The sequence below is a fragment of the Phocoena phocoena genome, chromosome 7 (genome assembly GCF_963924675.1).
Source record: "Phocoena phocoena chromosome 7, mPhoPho1.1, whole genome shotgun sequence".
Taxonomy (NCBI): domain Eukaryota; kingdom Metazoa; phylum Chordata; class Mammalia; order Artiodactyla; family Phocoenidae; genus Phocoena; species Phocoena phocoena.
Genome location: NC_089225.1, coordinates 34,496,396 through 34,521,280, shown reverse-complemented (window position 1 = coordinate 34,521,280; position 24,885 = coordinate 34,496,396). Strand labels below are relative to the sequence as shown.

The window sequence follows — 24,885 nt, the reverse complement described above, 5'->3', positions numbered from 1 at the left end:
CTATAACGTGAGTCCCAACCACACCCACAAGCAGGACACTATCACTGACATGCAGCCTCGGTGCCCATTTGTCTGATTTATGGGTGACGTTGTGGTAAATGTGGCATCACTTTCATTTCGGGGGAGCGGCAAGTTACAGATATTTCCTTCACAACAGGAAGTGCAGACCTGAAAGAAAGGAAGAGAAAAAGAATGGTGATGAGAAGCTGGCAGGTCTGCGAGGGGGCCAGAGATTTTTGAAGGAATTGTCTCCCTCACAGCAAGACTCAAATGAGAGTTACCTGTTTTACAAAGGAGATACCAACCCTGCATTTAAGGGGGTGGGATGAAATTTCACCTAGTTTATCACAATAAACCCCTGTCCCCCAGACTAAATTCTAGGAATGTGCATTCTGTTTTTGACATCCTACCATGTGGTTATTACACAGTTTTGCAGTCTTCCTAGGTCTCAGCTCTTCCATCTATGAAATGGGACTTGTAATACTTACCTTTCTCAGAGACACTCTCATGGTAAACGTTCATTTGCCAAGTTTTCACAGTGAAAGTGAAGTGGCTACAACGCAGTGAATTTAAACTTAAGTATTTACTTTCATTAGAATTGTCTGCATAATTAGCTCCCTCCCAGTGGGTGAGTTAAAGTTTGAAGGGTTTTCATTTACACAATTACTCCTGCTTTATACTGCTTTCCTCACGCATCATAAGAAAAAAATAAACCCCAAAGGGTTATAGACAGAAATTATTTTAGGCCTTGGCTACACAAAGTACAGTAGCTTCAGCTTCAACTGGGAATTTATTAGAAATGCAGAATCTCAAAACTTGCACCAAATTGAGGAATTTAGAATGTGCATTTGAACAGGATCCCCAAGTGATTCATATACACAGTAATGTTCTAAAAACTCTATGATGCTTAATGCCCTATACAGTCATTGTCCTGCAGAGGTCTGAGTTTGGTCACAGCTGACATGGGCTAAGACGACATTATAATGTTGAAGAGAGAAACCAGAGGTCAGAAGTGACTCTGGATTCTGTCTCTGTTACTAGCCGTATCACCTGAGCACGTGACATCACTTCTCTGATCTATAGCTTCCACTTTGCTACAGTAGCCACTATAACCTGAGAGCCAAGCTTAGCTTGGGGGAGGGGGGAGGTCAAGTAAAACCCCTGGGATTACCTTTCATATTTCACTTATTATGTATGACAATTATTTCTCAGTAGAACTGAAAAAAAAATTAATTCTTTGTGTTTTTGACAAGTTACTTGAAAATTGGGTGTCTTCTTAAGAGAAAGAAGCCCCTACTAACAGTAAGAGTGGGAGTTGCCCCCAACCACCAGGAAGGCAGCCTCCAAATAAAGGTCAAGGGCTGATATACAAGGTCACAGGTACAGCCAGCTCGGAACGACGGGCGAGAGTCAGGAGCATCTCCCACTCCAACCGTGAGTCAGGCTGCCTTTCTCTGAGTCTCTATATTCTCCTTCTCCATAGAAGGCAAGGCTGCCTTCTAAGTTTGTTTTACACTGAGTGCTTCTGACCAGGCACCAGAGGGAGGCATCCCACAAGGAGATGGTCCTCTTGTCACCTGCTCAAATGACTCAGGAGCCAATGGATACCCTCCCCAAATCAGCATCCCAATAGAGATATGAACCCCGCTCTACAGAAAGTCATCAAAGCTAAATTGCCTTGGCCATCTTCAGCTGACTGAACTGTTAGCACATCTGCAAATGCTCTACCATGAGGGCATAACTGGCCCCTTGCTCCTGTCCCTTTTGGTAACTTTATTACTTTCTTCTGAGCGAAGAAAGGGCTTACAGTAATTCCAATACCCTCTTGGTCTTGTGTTTACATAATTTATACCAGTTATCCTGTGCCCTAGTATAAATTTTTATTCTTTTAGCGCCAACAGGAAAGGAAGCATCTTGTCATAACGGTATAAAGACAGTCAAAAGCCAGCCTATGTCAGGGAGTAAGGATTGGCTCATGAACCCTGGTGGGCGTCTGGAGAGGAGGAAGCCTGACTGTGCTGTCCTGTCACTTGCTTTGTTGCCAGACCTTGTGGCCTTCATGCTCGGAGTCTCTGCAGCCAGTGGACAAGCAGTCTTCCAGCGGAACGCAGCGCTTGGTGACAGAGATGCTGTTTCCTGTGACTTCCATGGTGTGCTGAGTGTAGCAGTATCTAGTCTCTGTCAACAGAGAAAATTTGTTTTAATTGAGACGAGAAATGTTAGCCCAACCTGCTTGAAAGGGAAACAGGTGTGTCGACACTAAGATCTAACAGCATCTGGAACATATACTGTGTTAAGTTGATATCTGGTCCCAAAGATCTCCTTGGAGAGATCCACTTCACCATGGTAGAAAGGAGGCCTTCTGAAGAATACTGGTTTCTCTGCCCATAAAATCTCCATAAACCAAGACCCAGTGGTATTACTCTTTGCCTTCCAACAAATTTTGCCACTGTGTTGATTTTTATTTTTAGGGGAGGAGAGGTTTGGAGCCATGATTGAGGATGTGAGAGTCATAGTAAATTTCAGGAAGACGAAGGGGTGAAAACATTCAAAGAACACAAGGTTAAAAGAAAAAAAAGTGAGGCAGGTAACAAAGATCTTCAAATTGAGAAAAGACTATAGGGGAGACTGGTATGTGTGTGTGTGTGTGTGTGTCCAAGTGTGTGTGTGTGCTCACACACACGACTGGGAAACAGCTATTTCCAAGTAAGACAGAATGATTAAAAATAGATTCATTGTATCTGGAGAAGATGACTTTATCCAAAAGAGAACTTCTTGCCTATGAGCATAGCTGGATCCTACAATTCATGACAGGAGAAAACTAACCCAACAAGAAAGGTATTCCAGATTGAGGGAGTCTCACCATCTCTCCCCAGCGTGATTTCAGTATCTTTCCAAAAAGGCAGACGAAGACCATGAAGTAAGTTTCTAGAGCCCCTCTAAGCTTAGGAGTCTGAAAACTTGAGATTTCTTCCAAAATTCTATGGAGAATTTTTTAACTTGCAATTTAAAGAAAAATGGTTTTGTCAGTGTAATTCTTTAAGGCCTCCAGGTGGTATTCAGCTCTCTAAGTCTGGGATTTAGGAGAAAGTTCCTGCTCCACTTTTAGATTGAAAACAAAAAAAAGAATAATTTTTTTTTTTTTTTTTTTTTTTGCGGTACGCAGGCCTCTCACTGTTGTGGCCTCTCCCGTTGCAGAGCACAGGCTCTGGACACGCAGGCCCAGCAGCCATGGCTCACGGGCCCAGCCGCTCCATGGCATGTGGGATCTTCCCGGACCGGGGCACGAACCTGTGTCCCCTGCATCAGCAGGCGGACTCTCAACCACTGCGCCACCAGGGAAGCCCAAAAAGAATAATTCTTAAGAAATGTCATTGAGGTGTTTTTCATCCATATCTTGGACTGAACTTTTCATGCTTTATACATTTTGGATATTTCGTGGCTAATATGGAATTATGACCTTCTATGATATTATTTATTAGGCAATAAAAATTCCCCTCACCAAAGTACTAACATCAAGAGAAGAAAGCTCAGGGATTTTCGGTCCTGAGAATGAGCTAATACAGACCACACAGACACATCTTGGGAGTCATGAAAATCAGGGGTTTTAATATTCTTCCTAGACATCCCCACCCGACAGAACCTGAGTGGCCTGAGTCTCGCTAAGGGCGAAGACTTGCCCAACATTGGTATGTGTACCTGAACTGAGTCTGTGTCAATGCCCTCCCCCAAACGCTGTCACTACACTGCCCCCCGACCAGAATTTCATCACTTGGGATCAGGTGAGGACAGTCCCTAGCTTGCTTAAGATCCTGGGGGCTCTTTGGAGTGGGGTAAAAGTAAGGTCACTCTATGAGCTCACAAGAAAACCTGAAAGTTTTGCACCTGGCAATGATTCTCCCAAAGCTCGAAAATATTTCAAAATTGGAGTGGTGGTTTTTCTGATGAAGAGGAGATGGCACGATTTATTGATTTATTTTTTTTTTAAGACTTTAGCGGGGTTTAACAAATGGAGGCCAGTGCCCTGAGAGCTTTACCACATCTTTCAAAGAGGACTGGTTTACTTCTTTAGTATCAGACTTGGATGTTAATGGCCATGCTAGGGACGCCTTTCTTAGCCCCACTCCCACTTCAGACATTCAAGAAAGCCACGCTCTTAACTCCTGTCTCCTCTTCCCGCAGCTGGAGCAGCTGCCAGAGGTTTTATTGCTCCGAGTGTAAATCTGAGCAGATAAGATCATACATTTATGGAATAAGTAAATCATTTCATGGTTTCAGTTTTGGAAATCAGGTTTGTCCCTCAAGTATTGAATTATCTTGTTTTAAGGATAAGCCTTAAAGTAACAATTGGTGAACATGATATAACCACTTTTTGTTCATACTTTTATGTCTATAACAAACTCTATTTTAATTTATGAACTGGAAGCTTATTCCATTATGTGAAAGTAGAAACAACTGATGAACCCGGGTTTTTTTGTTTTTGTTTTTTCAAGATGATATGCAAAAGCCCAATACCTAGTAAGCCAATTCTCGCCATTCTGGGGCGAAAATGGTGATCAGTGATGAGACTGGATAAGAATTTTTTCTTACACTTCACCGAGTCCAATCCAAACAACAAAGATATATTGAGAGTACCCCGTTACTTGCAGCAGTAAAGACCTCAGATCTGAAGCATCAAACACCTGAAAATATCCATTCTTACCTCGCAAAACCCCGAGGTGAGTTGTGAAATGTTAACGTGGAAAAGGGTTCTGTGGTTCAATAAGTTTTGGAAATGCTCAAGGTTGAGCAGCTTTCTTTAGTGGATAACTTACGAAAGCCTTGAATTTGTATTGTGATCTCCAAGGCGGGGTGAGAGGACGGGGCAAGCAGGCAGAATTTCCCAAGTAGAACTAGGTGGACCACATGTGGCTTATCACTGGTGGTAGGATTGATAAAAACTGAGTTTCAGCCCCAGAGCCCTGCTTGCCATGCATTTTGAATAATCCTTGAGTTAGTAATGAGGTTATATGAGAATCAAGCCTGCTGATAACTTCACACTAAAAGGATTTCAAAGACTTTTATCTAAAAGATAAAAGATGGATTTGAATTTCTACCAGTTTACTCTATATCTCATATTCCACAACTGCATGGAATTCCCAGAGGCTGTGAAACAAAAGTCTTTTACTCTGAGACTCACTGGCATTCAACTAAAATCAGAACTGGGTAAGAGAGCTTAATCAACTATTGGAGAATACAATTTTTATGAAATTCACACACACACACACACACACACACACACACACACACACAGAGTTTCTTGCAGATAGCATATAGTTGGGTCATGTGTTTTAGTACATTCTGCCAATCCATTCCTTTTACTTTTACATTTAATGTAATTATTTATATGTAGCACTTAATTCTGCCATTTTAATTTTCTATTTTTTCTATTTTGGGTTGTTTGTTTTTTGTCTATTTTCTTTTTCCGGCATTCCTGTGGGTTACTTGAACATTTTCTAGAATTCCATTTTGAGTTATCTATAGGGTTTTGGGGTGTATCTCTTTGTATAGGTTTTTTGTGTGTGTTTTTTCATGGTTGCTCAGGTATTAAATTATATGCATAACTTATCACAGTCTGCTGGCATCATTTTATCAGTTCGAGTGAAGTATAGCAACCTCACCTCTGTTCATGTCTTACTACACTCTCTTGTTTGTAATATAGTTGTCCTCAGCAATCCCCTACATACATTTAGAACCACATTAGCATTACAATTTTTGTTTCAACCATCAAACATAATTTAGAAAACTCAAGAGAAAAAAGACAATTGTATTGTCAAAGACATATTTTTGCTTACCATGTTTTTTCTTCCCTTCTGCTGTTCCAAGTTTCCTTCTTTCATCACTTCCTTTCTGTGTCTGTGTGTCTTTGTGTAGATTTCTTTAGTTTTATCCTCTTTGGGGTTCACCCACCTTCTTGAATCTGCAGGATTTCATCTTTTACCAAATTTAGAAGGTTTCATCCATAATTTCTTTGAGTACTTTTTTCAGCTCTGCACTTTTTCTGTTCTTCTGACACTCCAGTGACACAGTGTTAAATCTTTTGTTATACTCCCACAGATCGCTGAGGCTCTGTTTTTGTTTTTGTTTAAATTTTTTAATCTATTTTCTCTCTGGTGTTCAGATGTGGTAATTTCTATTGTTCTACCTTCCAGTTCACTGATTCTTTCCTCTCTCTTCCACTCTACTGTTGAACCCATCCACTCAGTGTTAACTTCAGTTACAGTATTTACAGTTCTGAACTTTCCATCTGGTTCTTCTTTATATTTTCTATTTCCGTGCTTAGACTTTATTTCTCAGTTGTTTCAAGTTTGTTTGTAATTATTCATTGAAACATTTTTATTATGGTTGCTTTAAATCTTTGTTAGGTAATTCTAACATCCTTGTAGTTATCTCATTGTTGGTATCTATTAATTGTCATTTTTCATTCTGTTTGAGATCTTCCTGGTACAACAAGTGATTTTTTTATTGAAACCTGGACATTTTGGTATTATGTTATGACATTCTGGATCTTTTTTTTAAACATCTTTATTGGAGTATAATTGCTTTACATTGTTGTGTTAGTTTCTGCTGTTTAACAAAGTGAATCAGCTATATGTATACTTATATCCCCATATTCCCCTCCCTCTTGTGACTCCCTCCTACCCTCCCTATCCCACCCCTCTAGTTGGTCACAGAGCACCAAGCTGATCTCCCTGTGCTATGAGGATGCTTCCCACTAGCTACCTATTTTACATTTGGTAGTGTATATATGTCCATGCCACTCTCTCACTTTGTCCCACCTGACCCTTCCCCTTCCCCGTGTCCTCAAGTCCATTCTCTATGTCTGTGTTTTCATTCCTGTCCTGCCTCTAGGTTCTTCAGAACCATTTTTTTTTTTTTTTTTAGATTCCATGTATATGTGTTAGCATACAGTGTTTGTTTTCCTGTTTCTGAGTTACTTCACTCTGTAAAACAGTCTCTAGGTCCATCCACCTCACTACAAATAACTTAATTTCATTTCTTTTTATGGCTGAGTAATATTGCATTGTATATATGTGCCACATCTTCTTCATCCATTCATCTGCCGATGGACACTGAGGTTGCTTCCACGTCCTGGCTATCGTAAATAGAGCTGCAACGAACATTGTGGTACCTGACTCTTTTTGAATTATGTTTTTCTCAGGGTATATGCCCAGTAGTGGGATTGCTGGGTCATATGGTAGCTCTATTTTTAGTACTTTAAGGAACCTCCAAACTGTTCTCCATAGTGGCTGTATCAATTTACATTCCCACCAACAGTGCAAGAGGGTTCCCTTTTCTCCACACCCTCTATAGCATTTATTGTTTGTAGACCTTTTGATGATGGCCATTCTGACCCGTGTGAGGTGATACTTCATTGTAGTTTTGATTTGCATTTCTCTAATGATTAGTGATGTTGAGCATCCTTTCATGTGTTTGTTGGCAATCTGTATATCTTCTTTGGAGAAATGTCTATTTAGGTCTTCTGCCCATTTTTGGATTGGGTTGTGTTTTTTTTGATATTGAGCTGCTTGTATATTTTGAAGATTAATCCTTTGTCAGTTGCTTTGTTTGCAAATATTTTCTCCCATTCTGAGGGCTGTCTTTTCGTCTTGTTTAGGTTTCCTTTGCTGTGCAAAAGCTGTTAAGTTTCATTAGGTCCCATTTGTTTATTTTTGTTTTTATTTCCATTTCTCTAGGTGGTGGGTCAAAAAGGATCTTGCTGTGATTTATGTCATAGAGTATTCTGCCTATGTTTTCCTCTAAGAGTTTTATAGTGTCTGAGCTTACATTTAGGTCTTTAATCCATATTGAGTTTATTTTTGTGTACGGTGTTAGGGAGTGTTCTAATTTCATTCTTTTACATGTAGCTCTCCAGTTTTCCCAGCACCACTTATTGAAGAGGCTGTCTTTTCTCCATTGTATATTCTTGCCTCCTTTATCAAAGATAGGGGACCATATTTGCATGGGTTTATCTCTGGGCTTTCTATCCTGTTCCATTTACCTATATTTCTGTTTTTGTGCCAGTACCATACTGTCTTGATTACTGTAGCTTTGTTGTATAGTCTGAAGTCAGGGAGTCTGATTCCTCCAGCTCTGTTTTTCTTTCTCAAGAGTGCTTTGGCTATTCGGGGTCTTTTTTGTTTCCATACAAATTGTGAAAGTTTTTGTTCTAGTTCTGTGAAAAATGCCATTGGTAGTTTGATAGGTATTGCACTGAATCTGTAGATTGCTTTGGGTAGTATAGTCATCTGGATCTTATTTAAACCTTCTGTTTTAGCTAACGTCCTCTGATACAGTCCCAGTAGGGGAAGGGGGGCTGCTGCCTCATTACTGCTAGGTAGCAGTCAAGTCCAGGTTCCCTACTCTGTCTCCTTTCACAGCTGAGAGGGCTCTCCTAATTATTTCTGGGTGGAAGTGGGATTTCCAGCTCCTCACTAGGTCTCCTATGATACCTTGCTGGCTGAGAGTGGTAGAAGTACCTTGTTAATGATCCCCACATGGCCTCAACTGATGCCACTCTACGGATGTGTGTGTGTGGCCTCATTACCACTGGGCACTAGTGGAGTCCTGACCCTCCACTAGGCCTCCTCTGACACAACCCCAACAGGGAGGGGGAGAACAATGTCATTATTGCTGGATGAGGGTAGAAGTCCAGGCCCCAGACATGGTCTCTACTGACACCATGGGGGAGGCCTCATTACCACCTAGGGGGGATAAAAGTCTCTCCTATTCACTTTTTTCTGACAGCATCTCAGGAGAGGTTGGCGTGTCTCATCACAGCCTGTTGAGTGTGGAAGTGTAAGTCTTTGTTAGCTTGGGGGGAGGGACCTATAATTTTTTTTTCTGTGGTATTTGGCTGGAGTAGAGTGATTATTGTCTAGAAGATTTCTGTCTTTCTGGGCTACCCGCTTCTTGGTCCTTTGGTTACGGAGAACTAACTTTCGTTGGAATTTATTTATTTGGTACTTGTGGCATTTCCAGGTTGCCAGCTTCTTCATCTCCAAGTCTGGAAAATATGGGACAAAAAGAAAACCCAGGCAACTCACCTCCTTGGGTCTTGAGGTCCTTAGCTAGTCTGCTTTTTCTCTCCATCTTTCAGAGTCTTTTTTTTTTTCATATATATAATATTCAGGAATTTAGTTGTTCTTAGAAGGAAGAATAGAAAAATACATCTGCTCTGTCTTTCCAAAAATCCTCAGTACTCCTGACACTTTGAGCTAGCTAGTTCTGTTTTGGGGGACTGACCTATACAATGCAGGATATTTAGCAGGATCTGTGGCCTCTTCTCACAAGATGCCAGTAGCAGTCCCAACTGTGGCAACCAAAAATGTTTCCATATATTAGTAAATGTCCCCTGAGGGGCAAAATCACTCCCAGTTAAGATGTACCGTTCAAGATTATAATCTTCTTGAGAATAAAGTCCATTCTTGTCCATGTCTGCATTTCCCTGCCACCCCCGCTTCCCAAATACAGCACAGGACCTTGCACAATATAGCAGGTGCTTAATGTATTAAGAATAGAGATGGATGGGTGGGAAGAATACAATTACCTGACTTCTACAACTCAAGATTGAACCAAATCATAACATTTTAACTTAGTTCTATGATATCTATAACACCTCTTCCATTTCTGTAGTTTGAGTGATCTCTTCAAATTTGAAAGTGAAATAATACTATATTTCAATCAGTTGTGCAACTTTCACACAGTATAACTGCTTTGGAAAATTATTTGCCAGGATCTACTAAATCTAAACCTATGCATATTCTAGGAATCAGCAATTCCACCCTTACATGTATAGCCAACAAAAATGATAAGTACTAGAATGTTCATAGAAGAATTCTTTATACAAAAAAAAAAAACCCTTGGAAACTACAAAAATGCCCAATGGTAGAATAAATAAATAAGTTATGGCATATACTCACACAGCAATGAGAATGAACGGCCCAGAAGTAGATCTAACAAAATGGACGAATCTCCCATAATACTGAGTGACTAGTAGTTCCTAGTTTTTTCTTTTCTTTCCCAAGTAAGAAATTTCTCAAGGCAGAAATTAAAAATAAATACTTATCAACCAGATTGACTCATAACTGCTCCCCTTTACCCTGCAGTCAGCATCTCTTGAAGAAACCACCAAACAGATACTTCTCTCTTTTTTAAAAACACCATCCACAGCTCTTAAGGACAGGTGACAGGCTCACTTGAGGAATCTCTCTTTTAAAGCATATCACTGAAACTCAGAAAGCAATGTTTTTATTTCCAGACAAAGGCCAAGGAGGTGGCTGGAAAAGGATGCAAAGCTAGTGAGGATAAACAGGACTTTACGGTGGATAGTAGTTAAAATCAAAGCAACAGGCAAAAGCATCAAATGGATGCTTCCTATCTGAGGCAACTGTGTTAACAGAAAATACTTAGTCAAAAACACTGAATTAGAGTAGGTCAGATGCTCTCAGGGTACAAAAAAAATCTTGCTTAGGCTGACAGAAGAACTTTTGTTTAAAAAGTTGCTGGAAAAATTCTAACTGAAGAGTGATTCTGAGAATTCCAATGCCACTTGAGAAGAACCAAGAAATGGTAGGATAAAATGAAAATAGCAACAAAAATCTTATGAAAGCATAGGTGAGCTACCAAGGCAGATAGGATTTGAAGAACAAGATACCAGCAAAACCAGCAACACAGTAAGCTGAGCCCAACACCCTGTACCTGTTCTGCCCTCGAGGCACTTGCTGATCAGAAGTGGCACACATGAAGAGGCTGAGAAGACAGGCAGAAAGCCCTGCTGAGGGGCCGAGAAGCTAAGCAGAACCTTTGTCAGTCTAGCGGGAATTGGGAGTCGCAAACAGGAATGCAGAGTGAGCAGGGAAGCCAGGAGACAAGGGAAGTGTGGAAGAGGAGGGGAGCTGACCGGCTAGGTATAGAATTCTACGTTGGCAGTTATATGTGTTCAGTGCTTTAAAAGCGTCGTTCCATCTACTTCTAGCTTTTATTGCTTCTGTCCATACTACGTGTTGGCAAGCTTGTGCAGCAACCAGCACTCTCAGGCACTGCTGGAGAGACTGCAAGTTGGTAGAGCAACTCTGGAAACTGTTAGGCAAAATCCAGTAAAGAGGGCTTCCCTGGTGGCGCAGTGGTTGAGAGTCCGCCTGCCGATGCAGGGGACACAGGTTCGTGCCCCGGTCCGGGAGGATCCCACATGTCGCGGAGCGGCTGGGCCCGTGAGCCATGGCTGCTGAGCCTGCGCGCCCGGAGCCTGTGCTCCGCAACGGGAGAGGCCACAACAGTGAGAGGCCCGCGTATCGCAAAAAAAAAAAAAAAAAAAAAAATCCAGTAAAGGCAAAGCATGAGTACCGCCTGTCCGGGGTGTGGGACCTGGGATAGACCTGGCAGAAATGCATATATCCGCGCACCAAAAGACATGTACAAGACTGCCGTGCATGGAAGCAATCCAAATGCCTATCAACAGAACGGATGGATTTTAGTATATTCATAAAATGATCTGCTGTACTTCTGGGAGAAAGAATGACTTTGCGACTCAAAAAAACACTGATGAATTTGACATATAGAATGTGGGAAAGAAAGGAGGACATTCTGTGTGGTTCCATTTATAGAAATCTGCATGGCAGTCACAGTTGCATTACCTTTGGGAGGTGGGGTGTAAAGCCTGGTGGACCCCGGTGGCCTTCTGGGGTTCTACGACTTAACATGAGTGGCAGATACACTGCATGTTCATGCTGGGGAAATTCAACAAGCTGTGCACTTATGATCTGTGGACTTTCCAGAATGTATGTTAAACTTTAATTTAAAAATTTTTGCTTTATAAAAAAGTCTAAGATTTCCATTTAGCAATATGACAAGATAGTTCGCTTGAACACTACCTCATTACACAGCAGGCAGAAGTGTCGGATAACATATAACCAATACTTTTTGTAAACGTACAAATGAGCTCTCCAGAAAGTAAGGGAAATCCCAGGGGCCAACACTGAGGAAGGTACTGAATTCTTTACCCTGGTGGGAGAGGGGAAGGTTAATAGATAAACGATAAGAAGATGCAAGGCCTTGGGTCCTCATGGGGTGTAGAGGTAGTGTAGAGACCCCTGTATAATGGCAGAAACCCTGAAGGGCTATATCCTACGTGTAACATTGCCTAAAAGAGAAAAAAATGCACCCTTAAGTAAAGTCAATGAAAACGCTGTCTGTCTCAGCCTGGGCTTGGGCTGAAAAAAGTTGACATAAAGAAGTCTTTCCTGAAAATCTGTAACCGCGGGGCTTGTCTTCAGTTGAACTGGGGATTACATGTATATTCCCTGCTTATACCACATAACAAATATAGAAAGAGCCACCAAGGGACATGCTCAGATTTTTCTTTACTTTCACAGAAAACCAGTGAACAGCATAGAAGCTGGAACTAAAATGATACGCATCCCTCTATCTCAAGATTTCTCTTGGTCTGACTTTATATCAGCAATAATTTCCAGTGAAGATTTTGCCTTTGAGGGAGGCATCTCACACTTCATAATTAAGGAGGAACATAAAATCCTTAGCGGCTTAGGTGTCCTCCACAGAACAAGCCTTATAGAACTGCACGTTTCTGACTTGACATTTAATTCTACAGACTCTTAATAAACATTTAGACAGTCCCTGTCTCAAGGAGCTTTTAATCACTCAGCACAGAGAAAAGTCACAGGCAAAAACCATGTGGACCTGAACACGGGACATTCAACTCTCATTTGCCTTCACCAATTCCTTCAACTGGTCCCTCACAGAATATGATCTCAAGATCCTTTACCATTCTGGTTCACAGCGGCAAGAAAATTGCGTTGATTTATAATGAGCGGTTGATGAAATTAAGGTTATTGCAAAGGAAGGGGCCGAAGACTAAATGGAAGTTGAGGAGGTGAACAACGGCAGTCCATCATTGGGGGGCATCTTAAATTCTCACTTCCGGGAGGGAGGATGGTCCCATGAATCTGTAGGCGCCAAAGTCAATAACAATGTAATGGAGGAGGAAGTACTTACATAACACACATTTCAAAAGTCAGAGTGACAGGGAACTTGAAATTCAATTAATCTCCTAAGCAATCTGGGATGCAAGCTTATTCCACAGAGATAAAATTCAATATTTACACGAAATGGTTTTTTTCACTTTCAACCAGTTGTTTTCACATCGTGTGATAACTAAAACCTCGTTAAATAGATCACAAAATAAACCAACAGAAAACGAGGAACGTCCCAGAAAGTCAGGACATCTTTCCACAGCAGTTACTGAGCTGCCCTTACCAAGCCTGTTGGTAGTCCTACGGCTGCTTCAAACAAACTAATAATAAACAGAAAAAAAAAAATGTAGGCTTACTCAGTAGTTTTCAGTAGACACATTTTATAGTTTAATCTAATAGTAATAGCATTATTTTCATTGCTAAAAAAATCTGGAGAGAACCCAGAGGAAATGTTGATGGTTCATGGCAAACATGGCTGGACAAGAAGGAATTATCTCTTCTCAGTCTACAGCGCTAGTCCTCGCTCCTTACCTGATGTTCAAGGCCTCACAAAAATAGCCTGGCTCCCCTGTCCTGCTCCTATTATTCCCCAGCATATTCTGCTACACCCAGTTCAGGTCTCCCCCCGTCCACTGAGCCCACATGGGTACACTCCATGCCTCTGCTCTGAGTGACTTCCTGGAAGATATGCTACCTTCACTCTGCCACCCGCCTTGCCCACCTGTCGGGCTGCTGCCATCTCTCCAGCCCGGGATGCTGTCACTGGCCGCCTCACCCCCCACAACTGCAATTCTTCCCTTAAACTCCCAAGCATTTAATGCCATGTTTCCTCTGGCACATGCCTTTGTCCTGCTATTTTTGACATGTGATATGTTCAGATCTTATCTCCCAGCTAAACCGCCAGGTCCTTGAAAGAAGAGCCTTGATTCCTATCTTTCGCTGCATAATCCCCCAGAGGGTTTGGCACGGTGGCTCTACGGCAAGCATCTCAAGGCATCACTTTCCATGTATTCCTATAAATGTCAGGACAAAAAGATAAAAAAGGGAAGAAGGAGAAATTGTGTAAAGACCTGAGATACTTCCAGGTGTCTGTACTTCAGAAGGATAGATTTTGACCTCGAAAGAACACATCAAGGTGGAACTTCTTCATTTCCAGAGAAGAATTCAAGCAGAGTGTCACGGTCTCTGTTTTCCCCTTGTGACAGAGGTAGACTTGTACACCTTCAGACTTGAAACTGGGCCTCTGTGAAATACAGCCCAAGGCCCAAGAGAGCACCAGTTCACAAAACCTCCTTTTCCTTTGTATCATCTCTGCCAGGGCAATACGGAGAGAAGCGCTGTCACGTTTCCTGTACATTAGCTCTAACCAGTGGCAACAGCTTCAAAAGCTCATCTGCCCGCTTTGTCCTAGCAGGAACGAGCCCAAAGGTTATTGGCTACACAAGCAGATTTTCCTGTTTTTCTCCAGAGTCACTGTTTACAGTGGTTCTCAAATTTTGCTGCATATTCGAACCACCCGCGGGGAGCTTTCAAAAATTCAAATGCCCGGCTGCACCCATACCATTTAAATATGAATCTCTGGGAATGGGCCCAGGCATCGGTGTTTTCACCTGTGATTTCAATGTGCCACCAAGTTTGAGAAGCAGTGGTTTAATCAGGTCTGTCAGCAACCCGCCCAAACGTTCACCCTGTAGTGGTAATGTTAGAAAACGCCGCTGGTTCCGGAGTGAGTGCATGACTGCAGAAAGCAACGCGGATGGAACTTCTCTTTTTTTTTTTTTTTTGCGGTACGCGGGCCTCTCACTGTTGTGGCCTCTCCCGTTGCGGAGCACAGGCTCCGGACACGCAGGCTCAGTGGCCATGGCTCACGGGCCCAGCCGTTCCGCGGCATGTGGGATCTTCCCGGACCGGGGCACGAACCCGTGTCCCCTGCATCGGCAGGCGGACTCTCAACCACTGTGCCACCAGGGAAGCCCGGAACTTCTCTTTGATTACCTGGATGGCTGGACACCTAGCTTGTGAATAAGCTGATCATCAGTGTCTCCACATTCTTCTCTTCCCTGTGGTCTTTTGGGACCCTACCAACATCTCTACTCCTCAAAGTAAATAAGAAGAACCTAGAAATGACAAAAGTGCATTTTGCTTTCTATGAGTGGGGAGAGGAGCTCCCAGTGGTTTCTGTCCCTGACTGTTCATTAGAATCACCTGGGCTGTTTTAACACACTGGTGCAGGGCCCTAACCTCAGAGACGTAGGTTCAGTTGGTCTAGAGCTGTGGTTCTTAATGCCTGGTCTCCGGACCAGCAGTATCTGCATCACTGTGGAATGCTTTAGAAATGCAAATTCTCAGGCCCCATCTCAGACCTATAGGAAGGAGGGGGAAGGCAGAACTAGGGGCAGAGATCTGTATTTAAATAAGCCCTCCAGGGAATGATGGTCATGCCGAAGTTTGAGAACCACTGGTCTAGGCAGGACGCAGGTCCAGGTGGTTTTGAAAAGACCCACAGGTATTTCTCCTGGGCAGTCTGGGTGGAGACTCATGGGTTAAATAAATAGCACCGGATTAGGTAGCTGACACCTGTCCTTCATTGCGGTTTCCATGCTCTCCTGATGTTCAGTCCTCCAGGGGAAACAGAGTGCCTTCTGCTGGGGTGAGTAGAAGAGCTCTTGTGTTACATTGAAAAATAACAGATTGGTGTTGCTGTGTTCAGTCATTTTAATAACTGAATTAGATCAGCAGCGAAGCCCGTCTAACTACACGCTCAAACATTTGTCAATAAAATATCCCATCCTATCACCTCCCCATCAAATGAATCGACTTTCCTTCAAACACAAAACAGCCAATTAACAGTGACTCCATATCCAAATATAACCATCTTTTTTATTCAATAGGATAAAAGAGATCTGAACATGAATATGAAGCACCTACTTCATTTTGAAATGGGCCTTTGGGTCAAAATTTCATGCTTTGATTGGGCATTCATCTCATCCCTCAAAGAGAACTTAATAGTTTAAAAAGCTCAGGGTTTTTATTTGTGCGATGATGACATTGAGAATTCTAGCTTTCATGCAGTCTCGGGATAGAAGCCTCTGGCAAGATATGTAATAAATGGGATCTTTATATGAACAGCAACTCATGTTTTTACTTAAAGGAAGTTACTAGGCAATGACTAATGCTTCGAAGAGTGGATTACAGGCTGGCTGTTCTCTTCTTATCTGGCATTTGTTGGGCCTGGGGGTGAGAAGTATCACTCACCTCTTTTGGAGCTCCAACGATGCTTCATAAGAAAGGGGGCAAGTCTATGGACCAGTTTATGTCTCCGACAATGTTTGATGATAAGGTACTGATGTGGCATAAAAGATCTACTAATAGCCTTAGACAAGAGAAGTGGTTGAGATTGCAAGCATGCCTCTCTCTATACATGCATCATAGTCAACAGGCCATTCACTCGTGGACAGCTCTGGGCAGCCCAGTGTGTCTACTGAGAGTTTACCTCGAGGGCAGTAGATGTCCGGAGCCCATCGGTTGCACTCATAATTGTCTGCTGCCTTTTCACAGGTGAAACACTTAAATCCACCAGGATATGGTGTGGCTACAAAAAAAAAATCAAGAGAGAAGATTAAGTTTTTAGACTGAGCACAGAATCCTGCCTGGTGAAGTGAGACGCTTTTATTTTTTAAAAAGGATTCTCAAAATAGCCTGGCAATTTCTTAAAGAACTAAACATGCAACTGTCATATGACCCTGCGGCTGCACTCTTGGGCATTTATCCCTGAGAAATGAAAACCTACATTCACACAAAAATCTGTCCACAAATGTTTATAGCAACTGTATCTGTAACATCCCCAAACTGGAAACAACCCAGATGTCCTTCAATGGGTGAAGGTTAAACAAACCATGGTACATCCATACCACGGAACACTAGTCAGCAATAAAAATGAATTATTAATACATTTAACAACCTGGATGAATTTCCAGGAAGTTGTCCTGAGTGAAAGAAGTCAATCCCAAAAGGTTATATACTGTATGATTCCATTTGTGTGACATCTTTTAAATGAGAAAATTTTTTAAATGGAGGAAGTATTAGGGGTTGCCAGGGGTTGCAGTTGCCAGGTAGTGGGGGGAGAGTCAGAGGGACATGGGTGTGAGGCCAACAGGAGGAATCCTTGTGCTATTGAAACCGTTTAGTGTCTAGATTTGGTAATGGATACACAAACCTACATGTGATAAAATTATGTAGAACTAAATACACACACACACAGAATCACACACAAATGAACACAAGTAAAACGGGAGAAGTCTGAATAAGACCTGTAGACTAATGTATCAGCGTCAATAGCCTGGTTGTGATAATATTCCACAGTTTTAAAAAATGTTACCATTGGGGGAGACTGGGTAAAGTACATATGGAATCTGTATATTACTTCTTACAACTGCGGATGAATCTACAATAATCTCAATAAAAATGTCAATTAAAAAAAGGCACTCTGGATTTCCTATGATTTACTTTTATGTGTCAACTTCTGTAGACATATCATCGTGTAAATAAATATAAATATTAGGTTCAATCATTAAAAATTTCTTGATGCTTGATCATTTCTTACCTATAAAATTTCTTTGGTTCAATCGTATAATTTTATCTGGTTGGACCTGATATGGTTAAGAGTCTCAGGGGATAGCAAATACCAGCTAAGAGTCTTCATTGCTAAGATACATGCTGCCTGTGCAGAGGTGAACCTCCTAAGGGGCCCCGGGGGCCCACGGCCAATGTCTCGGGGCAGAGTGCTGAGGGCACATGGGGATGTTCCAGGAAGCTGCTCCTATCTTTCCCCTCCATTCCCCACTCCTGAGCTGCCTCTTCTTGCCTTCTGAAGGGATTGTCCTCCAGGTACTTGTATTCTTTGCCTTGCATTTGTGTTCAGGCAGGATGCATCCATGGGAGTCAGGTTCTGGAGAGTGCCCAGCATACCAGGGTCTCCTTGGTAATTAAGGACCAGGATCCAAAAGGAACGTCTGGCCAGGCCATCTCTGTCCTTTTCCCTGATGTACTTTCACTTGGTGCTTAGTTTTAATCATTTGCTTACTTTGTTGCTTAGAGTTTCGCCTTTCACAGACAGAACCTGTGTGTGTGTGTGTGTGTGTTAATCTGTAAAACTACCTGGCCTCTCTGAAAGCTGCAAACATGCAAACACTTCATCTGCAGGAGCCAACTGTTCTCCCTCGCAGATGGCTGAGCCTGCATGTCCCACTGGCGGAAATAATCATCTCAGGGTATATTACTTTGCCCACATGGAACCAATTAAGTATGTTATCAAAAATAAATGAAGGAGGAGGCAGCAGCTTAAGGCCAGAATTATGGGCCAGATATAACTTTGATTTTCACCTTGCTTAGAATAGCTGCCCATCCTCGCATTTGCTTGTAATGTTTCACAGAGCTGACTCTGACAATACCCAATAACCTAACATGATCAAAAGTCATAAACTGTCTAAAAAAGACAGGTAACTGAAACTTTTAATGGGCCCATTTGAGAGTTCTATGTTCCTCCTAGTGGCTGGTGACTCAAGTTCATAAACAGAATGATGCTGAGAGCAAGGATCCTCTTAAAAATGAGGGATGGAAAGCAGCCTAGGCATAGCCATCCAACGACTGCATTCCCAATGAGGAAAACTTGCTCTGGTTAAACATGCTCTATCATGTAATTATAATAAACAGAAATCAACTATTTTGTAAAACTACACATAGAAAATTTTTATGTCTTCACTGCCTAGATAGGTGGGTTATACTCGAGTTAAAGATTCTAGTTTAGGTAAGTACATGCCTGAAGAATTTAAAATAAATAGGTTCTCGGACTTCTCTGGTGGTTCAGTGGTTAAGATGCCACGCTTCCAATGCAAGGGGCACAGGTATGATCCCTGGTTGGGGAACTAAGATCCCATATGCTGCACCCAACCAAAATAAAAAAATAAATAGGTCCTCATGTTCCAGAGGCATTAATACTCTTATGGACATTTTAATTAGATTTTTATAAATACCATTATTAAAAACCATACAAAATATTTTAGGAAATTATCCTGATTTGATACATCAAAAATAGTTTCACTATCCACTTTAAATTATTTAATATATAAATAAGTGTAAAAGACAGAACTTTAAAATAGTTTGTAAGATTTGAAGTAGAATTATTAAAGCAGGAATTTTGAAGAAAAGATGTATATAATTTGTCAAAGAACAGCATTTCTCAAAAAACGATCGTATTCACTAAGGTTTATGACAGCAAGCCAACCATAATACTTCAGCTTGTGTGATTAATTCACTAGAGTATCCAATTTTATCTGTCTGTCACTGCAGCCAGTAAAACTTTTAGCTGGAATGTTGGATTAGCTATTCCCGGAAACTTTCCCATCAAAGAGATAAATAAAGAACTTTGAATGAAGATTGACGATCCAGCTGTTCCAAGAATAAACTTATTGAAAGCCTAGCACTAATAAGTTGTAGTGTTCCCAAATTTGGATTAATAGACTCTTCAAAATTATCTTTTGCAAGACTAGTGACATATTAAATTAAATACTGCCATTTCTTATACAAGTAGGCCTGGACTCTGAAATTAACTCAAAGTGTGTCAAAATTAAAACAGGAATATGAGCTAAAACACTATGGTAGCAAAATGAAGCTCTGTTAAAAATCATTTATCTCTGAATGTGTTTATCAGCATGTATCATTGCCAATTAACCAAATGATCTCCTTTCCAGTGAGTTTTATTTTTAAGTCCACAACTTCATATCTGTTGCATTCTCAACAATGACAGTCTAATATCTGCTCATAGGAACTTGTATTTACACCTTGGCAGGTAGTACTGATCAGTGAATAATCAAACCCTTTTCAGTGACAAATCTCTGAAAACAGACTCAGCTTTCAGTCGATAATTACAGCACAATACCAAGAAATGGTCAAATTCCCCCCTCTGGAAATATTTAGCTAATAAACAAGGTCTTCAGATGAACAACTATCTCTAGTAACTTGCTAACTGATACTGAATCTGATAAAGAAGTTTTTTTTCAAAAGGACGGAAAGAGGTTTCTAAGAGATGTACAGTTTTCTTCTTTGTTACTTCAAAGCATTACAGAGCAAGTAGGGTTTCAAATCGTTGTGGCCCCAGCTGCGAATGAATCTAATTTGGCTCCTGATCACAGAGTTAATAAGCTTATAAGTATTTCAGGGCATAAGTCCTTGGTCCCTCAAGAGAAGGTTATTGTAAAGAAAAAAAGAAAAGCCAAAGTGCCCAGTTACTTCCTGTAATATAATCTGTCCATTAACTCTCCTGGTCAGCCATGGTTCAACCGACCATAATTCATTTGCAAGGCATCGGAAAAGATTTCGTCTTTGTTTCCATCCCTTGGAACTTTTGCCAGGACAAAGGCCTTCAGTTACCAAAACCGTGGTGAGAAGAGATTCTTGTTTTGAACTGTATGCTGATGTGTAATGCATCCAAACTTTCTTCTTTTTCATTCTTACCAAATTAATTTCCATTGTTTTTGGAAACTGGATGCAAGTACAAAATTTCTAGAAATCTAATAAATTGATCTTCTCAGTCCACTAGGCAACAACATATTGTCAGTATAATTTTAATACCATGAACATATTTCTGATAGAAGTGCATTTCCTGGTACCTTTCTAGAAAGTCCCCTCACTCCCTAAGACTTAACGTAGTGTAGAATTATGGGAAAACTTCGCTGGCTCACTTTCTGGGCCTAAACAAGCCCCCTGTAGAGAGATAGCTCTTTGGTCCACATAATTAAGGAAAGACTCAGAATATGCAACCAGAGGAAAACTGAACTTCCCAGGAAAGATTTCTATTACAAGGAATGAAAAGGAGGCCAAGAACATGTTGAAGTCACTTAGGATGTTAAATTCTGCTATCTTGTTCGGGGTCTAACAGCCAAATAAGTAGCTTCATGTCTCTTAATACAAACTCCTGCTTCAAAGGTTTTTATTAGGCTTTGGTATTTTAATCATGGGCTAGGAAGAAATTCATCATTTTTCACATGAAAAAGAAAAAAAACCCCATACACATGATAGAAAAGAATGTTACTGAGGACAGTGCCTCAAGTTTGAAAGCCATAAAGTTTATTTCTTTTAAAGGCTTAGAAACTTCAAAGGTTAGGGAACCAGAGAGCAAAGGAGATTAGTCATGGGAGGCTGAACTTTCCCAACCCGGGTTCCAATCTCATCCCACTTGCTATCTCTGAGGGCTGTTCGGGGCCCAGGAGAAATGAGTTTATGTTTGTCTGGTGTGGAAAACTTCTGTATCTTCTCACACCTCCAGCATCACTGCATTTCTCCTTGGGCAGGTTCTGAGCAGTATCTAATATTAATGGAATCTGGCTCACTCGCCGACCCCAGGAAAGCTGTTTGTGTCTCCATCTACAAAGTGAGGCAATTATATTAATAATTCAAAATCAAAATAATCCCATGTTTCCTTCATATATTTTTTGTGGTCTACGTTCTACAGAAACCTGCTTATTTGTGGAGAGATCGCTTCATCTAAACATAGTCTACTGGGTGCTGCTTAAGGGCAGACAACCATGACCGTTTAAAAAATCAAAGTGTAAAAACAAGCAAACAGCACCAAAAACTTCTGAAATAGTGCAGAGAAATGTGAAGTCAACTCTGCTTTAAAGTGGTCAGAATAAACAAAGTTATGGCCAAGTAGGAACCATGGACAGGAACTTGAATCCTGCAAGAACTTATATTCCTTGTGACCAGTTATGGAGACTCTGAAAGAGAACTCAGCCCAGACTTGCTGGTGAATCATCTACATACAACATAGTTTAGGAACAGCTGCTTCTACCCTTCTCTATATTCCAAAATCACATCAGAATACTCCATCAATTCTTTGTTTACAGTGAGCTCTCTTTAACCAGGCCATGGCTCTATATTTAATCAACATAGGTCACATGAATGGAACTTTTCCATCAATTTCTAAAGAGCACAGGTGATTGCCCCTCCAGCCTGGCAGAGCTCATCCTTCAAAGATCCCATTCTGAAATGGACTTTCCAAATAGAGGTCCACTCAACGCCCGCCAGCACTGACCCACCATACCCCTGAGGCACAAGCAGGGTGTGTTTGTTTTGTTCTTGGTCACTTAAATCCACCCCCCTTAATTTTCCTTTCCACCCTGCGTGTACAATCACAGCCTCAGAGAAGGCCAGGCGTGGGTCTGTTTTGAGGCCCAGTGACTTCTGAGTCTGTCACTGAAGCGGACAAAGAATTCCGCAGAAGCTGAAAGTCCTGGCAATCAAACCCGAGAGACTGAAACCTAGGTTTTTGTCCACCAACTGTAATAAAAAAGCATGGTTGTTTGGAGAAAAGAACAAAATGGAATCTTAGAAAACAGAGAAACTATCAAAGCACCTTCTTTTCATGAATGTTACTAAAATAAACTGCCCTGCAAAAACAAGCAGCTAGATAAGTTTTCCATACAACTAACCAGTAGGCACCAGCCTATACTGGTGAGAGCGTACAACAGCAATAAGTCTAAAGAAACTATTGGCTGCCGGTTAAAAGTATATCTGGGAGGGTGGGAGGGAGGGAGACGCAAGAGGGAAGAGATATGGGGACATATGTATACGTATAACTGATTCACTTTGTTATAAAGCAGAAACTAACGCACCATTGTAAAGCAATTATACCCCAATAAAGATGTTAAAAAAAAAAGTATATCTGGATTTAAAAAATTAGTGATGTACCTTCGGCATCCTCAGTTTACTGTCTGAGCCAATTAGCACAACATCGTAAGCAACAGGCATCTGATTGCCTGTTATGTATGTGCTAGCATTTTACAGATATTATTTCTAGTCCACAAAACAATGCTATAGGGTATGTATCATCTTAACCAAGTTAGAAATATAGAAATCAACACTTTAAAGATTCCCCTAACATTTATTGAGCATTTCCTATGGCTCACAGTGCTAAGTGCTTTGTATGCGTTCTTTTATTTAATCTTCACAAAGTTAGGGAACTTATTTCAAGTCAGAAGGCTATGAAGCAGCTGAGGGAGGTCCTAACCCGAGGTCAGGTGGACTCCAAGCCCCTGTGCACTCCTTGGACCACCTCTCATTCAACCAGAACACGGAGACGTTACATATTCTAACCATGCGGCATTGAAGGAGTCCAGGTGACTGCCTCCACCTTGTAGATTGCAAGATCCTCAAAAGCAAGGACTATGGTTGATTTGCCTTTACATTTTTCACGCCGATCACAATGCTTGACACACAGTAGAGGCTCAAAAATGTTTGGCGAACAGAACATTTCAAAAGAGTAATAATGCACCTCGGGGCGAATGCTAAAGGTCAGCCCGCGCACTACATACCCAGCTCAGGGGCATTCCAGCAGAGAGTCAAGCAAAAGTAAAAGAGATGAGATAAATACAGAGATGGTGACCAGTAAAGAAGGAAAGCTGCTGTGTTTCCCGAAGCGTGATCCTTAGAATATCGGCTACAGCGGAAGCACCTGAATTTCTTGCTGAAAGTAAAAATCCATGGGGACCACCCAGATAGATGCAGTCAGACACTCCAGAGAAGGAACCTGGGACACACATCATTATACACTCCCAAGATAATTCTTAAACACAGGAAACTGAAAGGGATAGGGAACAGGAAGTGGCGGGAGGCAATTATGCTGAAACTGAGAATTAGATGCACAGACAGGAAGGCCAGCTATTATCTTGCTTATAAAGGCCTGATCTTTTACAAACACCTTCCTCCTGGGACTTGGTGGTTGACTTTGATAACTGACCGAGGGCTGGCAGAGTCAGAGGAAAGGGTGTTCAGAATCAGAGCGACCGAGGGTACAGGGAACAGAGAAAACAAGCCTAATAATTTACCTTCAAATACAAACACCCTGTAAAAAGGGGAGGGTAAAACACAACGCATGTTTCTGTCGCATGCGCGCCCCCCCCCCCGCAATTAAATCACCAGGTTTCGCCTGAGCGGAAGGCTGCCTCCTGCCGGCCATTTTTCAACTTTCAAATCTTACTGGGAGTCAAGTGACATTTCTGCAGTGAAGAGAACGGAGTCTTACTTGAAGGGTGGAGGTAGATTATGTCTTTGACGGTGAAGTCTCGGGACTGAGCAGCTTTCAGACAATCAGCCAGCAGACTCAGAAGCAGGAGCCAGGCCAGGGCAGGGCCAGCTTCCATGGCAGACCAAGGCGTCACTCATCCAGGGGGCCCGGGAGCGGGGACTCGGGACGGCGGAAGAGGATTTGCACCTGAAATACGAAGCCAGAGTCATGTCAGTGTCCAACTCGGGAAAGCCACGGAGACTCGGCCCAGCTCCTGTGATGGCGGGATGAGCTGGGGAGAAACAGGGAGCCCAGGGCACAAGGAAGTGGGTAGACGTGGAGAGAAACTTTACAGACTGTAATTTTAGAGTACTTAGAAAATTTCAACCCAAATCCATTCTTAATTAGGTTGCTAAAGCTCCACTGCTAGCAGTCCCCTCTAACATCCAGCAGAGATGGTATCAGGAAAGATTGAATTTTAATGAAACCCAGCTATTTTTGCCAGGAGGAAAGGGGTTGGCTGCCAGAATGCAACAATAAATAAGTCAGGTGCAGAAGCTCAGAAGCATTTCCTTGATACCAGCGAACGCCAGGTATGAGAGTGCAGCCTTACTGGGTCATGCTGTACAGGCTAGACTTTCCGATTTGGAAAAAAAAAGGAAAAAAAAAGGATATGTAGGTAAATTGGCCTCTCGTGAACCAAGATGTGTCTTTATAGCTCAAAATCTCCTCAACATAACGAACATTATTGGCTGTGTACTGTTGAAGTTCTTTATATATATATATATATAT

At 41.7% G+C, this 24,885-nt stretch overlaps 1 protein-coding gene across 1 annotated transcript; it reads right to left on the bottom strand.

Moving 5' to 3' along the window:
- LYPD6 (LY6/PLAUR domain containing 6) lies at positions 1–24,229 on the bottom strand. Its single transcript, XM_065881005.1, has 4 exons — positions 24,112–24,229; positions 16,525–16,623; positions 2,048–2,178; positions 1–168 (listed from the first exon to the last, which is right to left on the bottom strand). The coding sequence occupies exons 1-4, from the start codon at positions 24,227–24,229 to the stop codon at positions 1–3; spliced, it is 516 nt and encodes a 171-aa protein (XP_065737077.1).
- Positions 24,230–24,885: the final 656 nt, after the last annotated feature.

What these genes read in the sequence shown, in the direction of transcription:
- LYPD6 (XM_065881005.1), bottom strand. Translation starts at nt 24,229, where the DNA reads ATGGAAGCTGGCCCTGCCCTGGCCTGGCTCCTGCTTCTGAGTCTGCTG. An exon ending in GGACATCTACTGCCCTCGAG is followed by an intron (nt 2,179 to 16,524) that starts GTAAACTCTCAG and finishes CTCTGTTGACAG; the next exon opens with AGACTAGATACTGCTACACT. An exon ending in CCGAGCATGAAGGCCACAAG is followed by an intron (nt 169 to 2,047) that starts GTCTGGCAACAA and finishes CCTTTCTTTCAG; the next exon opens with GTCTGCACTTCCTGTTGTGA.